Source organism: Terrapene carolina, unplaced genomic scaffold (assembly GCF_002925995.2).
Source record: "Terrapene carolina triunguis isolate 2854851 unplaced genomic scaffold, T_m_triunguis-2.0 Scaffold42, whole genome shotgun sequence".
NCBI classification, from domain to species: domain Eukaryota; kingdom Metazoa; phylum Chordata; order Testudines; family Emydidae; genus Terrapene; species Terrapene triunguis.
Genome location: NW_020664393.1, coordinates 7,062,454 through 7,072,922, shown reverse-complemented (window position 1 = coordinate 7,072,922; position 10,469 = coordinate 7,062,454). Strand labels below are relative to the sequence as shown.

The window sequence follows — 10,469 nt, the reverse complement described above, 5'->3', positions numbered from 1 at the left end:
CACACACACACACACACACACACACACACACACACACACACACACACGTCAGACTACCTTATTTCTTGTTTCCAGTATTTTTATTTCTCTTCACTTCCACCCAACCTGTTCTGTTTATTTCTACTGTGCTTTATTTCATTGAGCTAGGAAGCAAGGAGGGAACAAATGCAGCTTCAGACTCCTAGATTGCAGCCGTTGGCCATTTCCTCCCTGTAACTGCAGGTCAGTCTAAATCTAATCAACTATAGATTTCCATCCCTGGTGAATTCAGACAAGAAGAAATGAATTTGTTTCTTGCACGTATAAGGATTCTACACTTGTTTTTGATAAAAAACGTGTAGGTAATTTTATGTGTACATTAGCAGCAGCAGTCTATCATAAAGTTTGGGCATCCACCACTTCCTTATTTCGAACTACAGAACTATGCCTCTCACCACTCTGGATTTTATACAATATAACAAGTAGTGTGGGCTCTCCATAAGCAGAATTACTCATATTATGTGGAAGGAGGGAATAGATAATAAGAGAAAAAGAAAAAATGGCAGGAACAGCAAGGATAACAGGAGACAAAATGCAACAAAAAGAAAAGCCATGTGCTAATACACTTTATTTACATTTTTTATGTATGGGGTAGTAATATACATGTGCTATATATGGGAACTGGAGGGGAAGGAGACTCTTTGCTGCAACTAAAATCAAGTTAGATGTTTTTTTACAATTACATAACCCCAACTAAAGCTTTGCTTACACACAAAGAAAATAAAAATGCACCAAAAATAAATAGGTGCCCCATATTTATATTTAGATCATTTGTCCCACACACTGACTAATTTGGAGATAGGAAGAGGAAGACAAATAAGTAGTGGCCTAATCTAATTCTACTACTCAGTGACATTCTATTTTATTTAAGATTATACATACTGCTTATTTGCACTTTATTTTACTCAAGAACATGGAGGATGAAAAATTCATGATAATTAAACCTCATTCCAAAATATAAAGTGCAATTGACTTATCCTTTTCTGAATTAAATGGGTAAAGCATATTCTACTATATATCCCCTTTCTTCTTCTCTTCCCAAATTATATTTTCAACATACTGGCTACCAAATATGTCAGGCTGATAGTTAAGGGCTACCACTGTAGGGACAGAGATTTAAAGAGAACACAGACATGGATTCCAAAACAAACACGAGAAAGAAACATTGGGCTGGTATAATCTCTGACTAGTACTGGAACAATTTAGTTTATGGTAGGACTTCAGGAAAGCAATTAATTAATCACTACCAACTGCTCGAAGATCAAGTGAGCCATATCCAGTAGCTAAAAGCCCACAACATAATGTCCATCCACAGCATTCAAGTATCAGGCAATGAAGATGCTCTTTACAGTGCCAGAAATAATATTTCCAGCATTTTTCATATGTACATAGATGAAGTAATTACATAGTATGGGAACAAAAAAGACTGTATAATTTACAGGAGAGTTGAAAATAACCTGAAAAAATATATTTCCAACAAGTATTCTCCATAGCCTGAAAAGTATTAAAAATATATAAAATAAAAAGGAATAAGTAAAATAAGGTTTCTTTGTTTCATAGCATCAAGGGGTGTATTCTGCCTTCAATATGCACCTCTAACTTCCACACACATACCAGCATCATGACAGAATAGTGACTGTGTCCTTACCAAGATCTGAGAGAAAACTACACGGCTGGAAAATGATGTCCCTTGGTTCCTATTCAGGAAACTAGTCTTTGTAAAATATCATTTGTAATACATAAAGGAATTGCAAATGGCTTTTAGACCTTGATTTTATAAGCATTTTGTCCTTTTTATTTTATCTGTTTAACTGAGAAAAATTGAGATTGGGCACGAGTTCCATATACAATGCGTCCTTGGAGAGCCACAAAGTGTTACACAAGCTCAAAAAAATGAGAGAGGACCCAAACCTACTTCCATTTAAAACCAATGGCAAAACTCACATTGACTTCAATGGGAGCAGTATCTGGCCCATATATAGTAGAAAATATACAGCACCTCAGCATTATTACTAGAATGCATTATTGCTCCCATATTTCACCTTGCTATAGATCTGAAGCATCATAGAAGATTTAAATTTAACACATTTCCATTGTTATCACTTTTGCAGCCAGTAATGAACCCTAATGTTCTGTGTAGGAGCATTTAAATGTCTTTCATCTTCTGAGTGTCTGACTTATTCTAGATATTATGGTTGTGTCTTCCTTTTACACTTAAATTATTGGACTAGATCTTCAACTATCTTAAATTCTCATAGCTTCACTGATGTCCACGGAGCTGCACCAGTTGGCCCATTATTAATTCAGTGTTTTAAATGCTTCTACTAGTCACTTGTCTAATTACAGCTTTAAATACTTAAAATGTATCTCCATTCCCAAAATGACCACATTCAAGACTATATACACTGTTTTCCTCTCCCCTGTCTTAAGCATTTTAAAGATAAGCTTTTCTGTAATCATTTACAAACCAAACGACAATACCTTCTACACCAGGGATTGGTAACCTTTGGCACGCAGCCCGTGCCACTTCCTGCAGCCCCCTTTGGCCAGTAGGAGCCGCGATCGGCCGAACCTGCGGACACGGCAGGTAAACAAACCGGCCTGGCCCGCCAGGGTGCTTACCCTGGCGAGCCGTGTGCCAAAGGTTGCCGATCCCTGTCCTATACTATAATTAATTAGAATTATGGTATCATACTGCATCATTTGTATACGTATAGAAAAGAGGTGCACAGCTTAAGTGGACATTATGTGCAAAAACAAACAAGAATGGGACTAACCAGCTAAGGTGACAACACAGCCTTTCTGTAACAATATCTCCACTATCTATTTTTGGATGTTTCTTAGGGCTTGTCTAGACCTGTGTTTCTCAACCTTTTTCTGCTGGCGACTCCCTTTGAACTTACAAAAAAACCCATGACACCCCCCCCCCCGTAGAAAAAATTGCACCCCTACCTTAAATTTGGGGCTGAAACATGTAAATTAGCTTCACTGGGCCCCCGATGGCATGGGCCCCAGGCACTGCCCTGCTTCATACCCCCTAAGGCCAGCCCTGCTTGCAACCTCCCCAAACCTCTCCCGTGACTCCCCCCCGGTTGACAAACACTGATCTAGACTAACAGTGTGCAACAAGCTGGGGTATAAATGTACTGTGCACTAGCTGTCCATATGGACTCTGTTTCCACTCACTCAATTTTCCCTAGTGCACACTGATGTACTCCTGTTCCAAAGTGGAGCAGATCAAAGCATACAAGGGAACTTTAATCACTATTTCTAAATGGATCCAGTCATAAACATGCCTCTGTGCATTTGCATGTTTTTGGTCTATCAGTATCAGAGCTGGTCACAAATTAAATTAAATTTCAAAGATGGTGAAGAAAACATTTGGGGGGAGGAGGGGATTCCAACAAAGTTCAAATAAAATTTCAATAAAAATTTGTCAAAATTTCAAATTTTTTCTACCAGTTCTAACATCACTTATGATTTCAGCACAGCTCCAGAGATAGCTAACTGCCAAACAGCCAGGACAGAGCATGGGACACTGTTCTCATAAAAATCCTATCATCATGGAAGGTCCCAAAAACCCCTATCAGGATGAGGGCCCTGTTATGCTAGGAGCTGTACAAACAGAGGTAGGTAGACAGTCCCCACCCTGGACAACTTACAATGAAGATGAAGAGCAACATACAAAGGGTTGGGGAAAGGGAGGCCATCACTTTATATATAAAAACCACACACACATTTGGTATTTTAAGAGGGGATTTTTAAGTTTTATAATTACATAAATCAATGTTGACTTTCCCCAAGTGGCCTTCAGACCAGCCATTAAGATGTAATGGAAGTCACCTGTCCAATAAACATATGTCAGTGGTTTTTGCTGTAAGAGGTTGCACCATACCTGGAATAAATCCCGCTGACCATGTCATGCTGGAAAGAAAGCTCTGCTGTGTTGCTGGGACCAGCTGCTTTGGAAATAAGCAATACGACCAAACCTCGCATCTGTAGGTTATTCCGGCTATCATACACAAGCCCTCTGCCAAAAGAAGGAGGGGAGGGTTGGAAAAAAATAATCAGGATTTTTCATAAAATCATTTTACCTGTTCACACAAAATCCAAGTAGAAAGACTCAGCCTCCAGAGTGACATCATCATTTCATCTAAAGTCTCTACTATTCACATCAGTGGGTGAAGGAAACTGCAGTTCTCAATCAAGATCTGTTGTCATCTTTACTCCATAATTTATGGTGAAATGTTACTACTACAAATAAACACAATACTTAAATCTGGAATTCCCATTTCTATTTCCTCGGAGAAGTGTATGCCCAGCACTTCTGTGAAGTTGTCACCAGGAATATTTTTAGATAATACAGTACAACAGTAATAGTACAAAATATTTTTACCAAGTATAAAAAAACAAAAGCAGCCATAAAGATGTAAGATGGGTACAACCCAAATCTATAATCTACTGAAAAATATATATATTTTTTTTTACAGCAGACCAGTTATATCAGAACATACAACAAGATTAACTGCATTTTAGGAACAAACTTAGTAAAACCATAGACAACAACAGACATGAAAATTTCCATAAAAGTGAGGGAGTTAAATTCACTGGAGAAAGATTAACAGTTTGAACAAACAGAAGAACAGCTCCAAATGCTTTATCTTTAAATTCAGTTCTCTCTCACTGTTTCTGCCATAAACAATTCTTAATTACCGCGTAGAAGGTGGCACCTCAAAAATGAGTTTGCTTAAAAACAAGCTTTGCTCTCCTTCTGGACCCAAAATTTCTGGAATCTCTGCCTCCTAGTCCTACTCTCCAGAAGGCTAAAATTTTAGAGTAAAAGGATTTTATATACCACAAAAGTGTTATGCAGTAATCCAACTTCCAGTGAACTTGATTACATGATCTTTGATACTATCATAACCTTAGTTTTTATATGGCTTATTTTACAATATCGTAGGTTACTAGACAGGTTGTATCTCATATTATTCCTGGCTATAATTCTCTGGCTTGATCTCTGGAAGAAATTAGATCATATCTGTCTTTATAACAACAGTGCTCCAGGAAAATCTATGGTATCTTTTAGCTAGGTAGTATTTATGTGTAAGAAAATCTAACATACATTACTTAATCTCAGAATACTTCATAGTTGAATATTACAAAACATTTCCATCATTTTACAATCCAAGACAAACTAGAGTATCTTTAGGACGGTATTTGAAATTGACAGTTCTATAAATACAAAAATTCACCATTTACATGTTAGACTCAGTGACAGACAATGATGTTCACACTGAAGGCTGCCATTGCATCCTTGACTCATTCCATTATGTCTCGATAATACTTACTGCTTCTATAGTGGTTTACATTTACAAAGTGCTTTACAAACATTAACTAACGTTGCAGTACATGCAATCCACAAATATCGATTGTTCTGACGCGTGAAAAACCTTGCCATAATAGGATGAGTTAAAACAGGATAGCAGAGTGATGGAACTCATTCAGCAGCTTTTCAGGCATGTTATAACCATCTTATAGTAAAAAAATAAAAATAAATATTAGTCTGTTGGAGGGGAAGGAGAAGAGAAAAACAGAACAGATTATAATTTGGCAAGTCAAGAAGAGCCAGTCAACATGCTACTTGTATACAGGGTAGGAATAAAGCAGGAAGGAAGAGTCCGGGGAATGAGAGTCAGCTGAATAAAGAGGTGAAGGAGATCAAGTTTGGCTCTTCAAATGTTGCCTCTATATTCACACTTGTGGCATGTGCCTCCCCCTGCATGCCACTGACCTAGAGAAAGTGGTGCCTGTTGGAGCAGTCTGAGCACCCTCTCACAGCACTGAATGGTTGGAGTTCCAAAAAGCTCTGAGGAAAGGTGGGCATGAAGTACAAATATACAGTGGCAATGTCCACAAAGAACGTCTGTTCTTTTGGCAAGTAACCATTTCTTTTTCAAGCAAACTCACATTTTTGGGAATCTAGCAAATACCACAAGCCCCCAGGAAGGTGAGCAGTAGCATTCTAAAACAAGAATTGCAGACCCGCCCTCGCAAAATAAGCATCAGATGAGCCTGTTAAGAAAACAATATTCTGAAAATATGTGTACAGAATTCCAAGTTGTACTCCTGCAGATTTCTTCGATGGAAACACTGATGCCATCTTAGTTTGGTAGAGAGAGCTAAGAATTGATGTTCTGACATCCTAGCTAACATCTCATTTGCCAGCCTTTTTCCACTAGACAGGTGGATTCACTTTACAGTCATCATTGAGGGAAGAGCAGCTGGTGCCCAAAATATATTCTGAGGTCATGGGTAGCAAGTAGGGTTGCCAACTATCTAATCGCACAAACCCAAACACCACTGCCCCGCCCCAACCTTGCCCCATGTCCATGCCCCTTCTCTGAGGCCCCACCCCCGCTCACTCCAGCCCCCTTCCCTCCCTCCATCACTCGCTCTCTCCCACCCTCACTCACATTCACCGGCCTGGGGCAAGGCGTTGGGGGGCGGGAAGGGGTGCAGGCTCTGGGAGGGGGTTTGGGTGTGGGAGGGGGTGAGCGGTCGGGCTCTGGGAGGGAGTTTGGGTGCGTGGTGCGGGCTTCGGGCTGGGGCAGGCAGTTGGGGTGCAGGAGGGGGTGCAGGTTGTGGGATGGGGCTGAGGGGTTCGGAGTGTGGGAGGGGGCTCTGGGCTGAGCCTGGGGCAGGAGGCTGGGGTGCAGCAGGGGGTGTGGTCTCTGGGAGGGAGTTTGGGTGCAGGAGGGAGTGAGGGGTCTGGGTCGGGTTCTGGGCTGGGGCAGGTGGTTGTGCTGTGTGAGGGGGCGTCGCTTACCTCAGGTGGCTCCCGAAAATATACAACAACTATTTACAGCTGATGCTAAAAATTTAGACTGTAGCAGTGCCACTGGCTGCCAATCCTAAAAGTCAATTTGGTGCCATGCAGTTAAAAACCACTTGTATCTCTTAAATTGGGTGTTAAAATGTAAATGGCAATTAATGCTGTGGCAGTGCCTAAGTACCTAGCTAGCAAACTTTTAATCAACAGATTTGAGTGTTGCTTGAAAACTATGAGAGCATGGAGTAACATCAGGATTCTAGCAAAAAAAAAAAAAAAATATTCAGCCTGGGATTTAGTATTCAAGCACAGAATAATGCACAAGGTCAGATCATGAACTACTTCACCATTGCAAAAATAAGAGTACACCTGGTTGAATAATTTCATATGCTCTTAACTAGGAAGCTTTGTGATCCAGTGGTTAAATAAAAAAACTGGAAGTAGGGAGAGTTCTGAGTCCTAATGTGAATACTTACTTACCATGGTACATTGAGCAAGCTACTAGCTCTCACTCATCGGCCTTGGACAATCCAATTTTAAAAATGGGTAAAAACTAGTAAGACATCAATGAAAACCAGATGCTATATCCAAGATAAGCTTTCTTGGGAAAGTAATCCACATATTTTCTGATGTTCCTTCACACATTCCTTCTTATATTACCTTATTTATGGCTAGAAATCAAGACACTAGGTAAGGTGTTGGTAGTGTTGAGCACCCTCTGGATCTGAATATAAGTGGTGCTGAAATACAGACAAGTCCCTCCCTCTATACAAATGAAGACTGTGGTAGGAAGAGGGACATAGTCTTTATACATTTCAACATCCAACAAGGAAAGGCATTTAGGACATATACACTGCAGGTTACTTAACTTTATAGTTTTTTGCCACGTGGATCCTAAGTGCTTGGAAGCAAGTTTGCATGAAAGACCGCATATGGATTATTTTAGGAATCATGCACAAAGGATGGAAGGTTAACACAATTTAACAAAACTGTTCACTGTATCAAAGGTTTCCTTTTACTGAAAATATATACCTAATGAAGGATTTTAAAGGGAAAACGTTGTTTTCAGCACTCAGTGAATTTACAGTTTTTGTACCTTTAGTCTCACTACTCAAATGAATAAGTAAAAATCTGCTTACAATATTCCAAACATTTAGATGGAAAACCACACAGTTTTCCTCATGCCAAGAAAGTACTGATGATATAAACAATTAACATTGTGTAGATTTCCAAAGTTTGAGCCACATGTAAATCCTATAATAGTCCAGCAAAAGTTAGAAAAATACATATATTCTGACTATATACAGCATACACACCCTGTGTACAGAATACATGATGGTGTGTGGTGGTATAAACAGTTTTCTGGCTTCAGTTTAAATTCACCACATTACTCACGCGTGGTTAAGCACAAGAGAGATGCAGGTCATCCAACTATGTGCAAATAAAATCTTCATACTTCCTCACACCATTCATGCATTTTGTTTATGACGCATGTTACAGAAAAGTAGCTCAAAAAAAAAGAGTTACTGGTACTATTTCTTCCTATTCCTTTGTCCATAAAACCAAGTTGCCTTAGTTCTCATGTACAGAAAAATTAGTACTAATAATTTTAAACATATAAAAAATGTTTCTTCAGATTATTTTTAGATATTTGGAAGCCCAGTATCTCATGATTTGGCTGGGCTAGAAACAAATTGTATTATATCATACCATTAAAAAGCAAGGGACCCAGCTTTCCCATGGGACACACACCTGCTGAGCCACAAAAGTATAGGCACATAAATCAGTTGCTGGTTTAGGAATGGATATGGCAAGTAGAGAACAAGTGAAGTTTTAAATTTCTGCTTTTACCTGATCCATACTAGGGGAGGGAAGGGAATGAAAAATAGCCTATTATTACTATTAATAAAAAAAATCCAACTGTTTGAAAGTTCAGAGGTTTAGAATGTTACTAGTAAAAACAAATTGTTCACAAAGTGCAGGGCAAGGCGCTCAAAGGTGTAAAAGAGGAAGAACTGTACAGGTATAATGACTAAATATGTGGTATGGCTATCACATAATTATATAAGTAAAATACAATTTTAGCCAGGACACCTTACACATACATATAGATTTATGAGCAAATTACTATTCAAAGTCCAATTCCATTTAGAGAAATGACAAATTATGTTGCTGACATGTATCATATCCATACTAAAGCAAATTGCATTAGACAAATAAAAAAAAGCCTAAGGTGACCATTCTTTAGAAACTAGAAACTACAGCATCTATTTAACATGGCTTCAGGGGTCACATTCACACTCTACCTGATTTAAATTCCCAAGAGATACTCTGCCCAAGTAACAGCTACACAGAAGTCTTCCAGATGGTGCAATTAGTTTTGATGGGTATGTGGCAGAAGACAGGTTCCTCTAGGGGGGAAAAGTGAACTGAAAGCAACCCAAGTGAAATTGGGACATATGCAAGTAGTGTCAAGCTTGGAATCTTTTGGAAAACCTCTGCAGAATAACATCACAAGTGTGAGCATAGAGTAGCCAAGAAAAGACATTAGTAAATTTTGCTTGCTGTAAATTATAGACTAGGCAGATTGGAATTATACACTACACCCTCAGGGGAAAATAAAAAAGATAGATGAGTATGTCTGACTAACAATCTACAACAATCCAGCTTTTACAAAACATTAAAAAGGCTGGAAGAAAAGCATCTATGCTAGATTTTATGCATATGACAAAATAAGCCATTTGAAAACTGTCAGATTCACAGGTTTAAACACAGAACTCTCTTTTTTTGAGTGAACAATGTTGATGCACAGGGGAGAAGAGTCTAGCTCTGAAACATGCATATTACGCTACACAGACACAAGAGACTCACACCACCCACTCAAGCAGTGACACTGGCTAATAGCTAATGTGCTGCAAATTACACCTCCTACTACCACACTCCGTCTGTTACAGAGAATAAATCAAGCAAACATGAGCATTTCACTTAATGTTTTGTGCATTTCTCAACTTGTAGTGCCCATTTCAACAGACTTTGCTTTAAAAATGCAGTTTGGAGATTAATTTCCTATAATTTTCAACGGTTTAACTCCACTCGTAATTGACATGTTTTGTCAAAAAAACACTGCCTAGTTGCAAGCAATGAATATTTAATATTTTTAGCATTAGTCCTATTAGTTAATCAAGGTTGCGCAACAGAACAAAATTTGGAATATCTGCAATGGAGTTGATTGTGAGATGACAAAAAAGTAATTTTATTACCAGGCTTTTGCTTTCTACAGTATATCATAATGAGATTAAAATGGAGAATAGAAGAAATAATGGGAAATGTAATAAGCTGGTTCAACCAGGGCCGGCTCCAGGCACCAGGCACCCAAGCTGGTGCTTGGGGCGGCACCTGGAGGGGGGCGGTGCGGCGCTCCGGCCGCCGGGGAGAGCGGGGCCACAGCCGGGCTCGCCGCCCTCCCCCCGGCGCTCTGGCCGCCCTCCCCCCACGCCCTGCGCTCCGGCCGCCGGGGGAGAGCCGAGCCCCCAACGCGGCTCGCCGCCCTGCCCCCGACCCTCTGGCCGCCGGGGGGAGAGCCGAGCCCCCGCCGGGGCTC

At 39.8% G+C, this 10,469-nt stretch overlaps 1 protein-coding gene across 1 annotated transcript in view; it reads right to left on the bottom strand.

Annotated features, from left to right (window-relative positions):
* PDSS2 (decaprenyl diphosphate synthase subunit 2) overlaps positions 1–10,469 on the bottom strand; it is a 179,183-nt gene that overhangs the window by 94,673 nt on the left and 74,041 nt on the right. Inside the window, exon 2 of the mRNA XM_024202614.2 lies at positions 3,935–4,069. Within this exon, the coding sequence (XP_024058382.1) occupies positions 3,935–4,069 (135 nt within the window). The remainder of the gene's footprint in view (positions 1–3,934; positions 4,070–10,469) is intronic.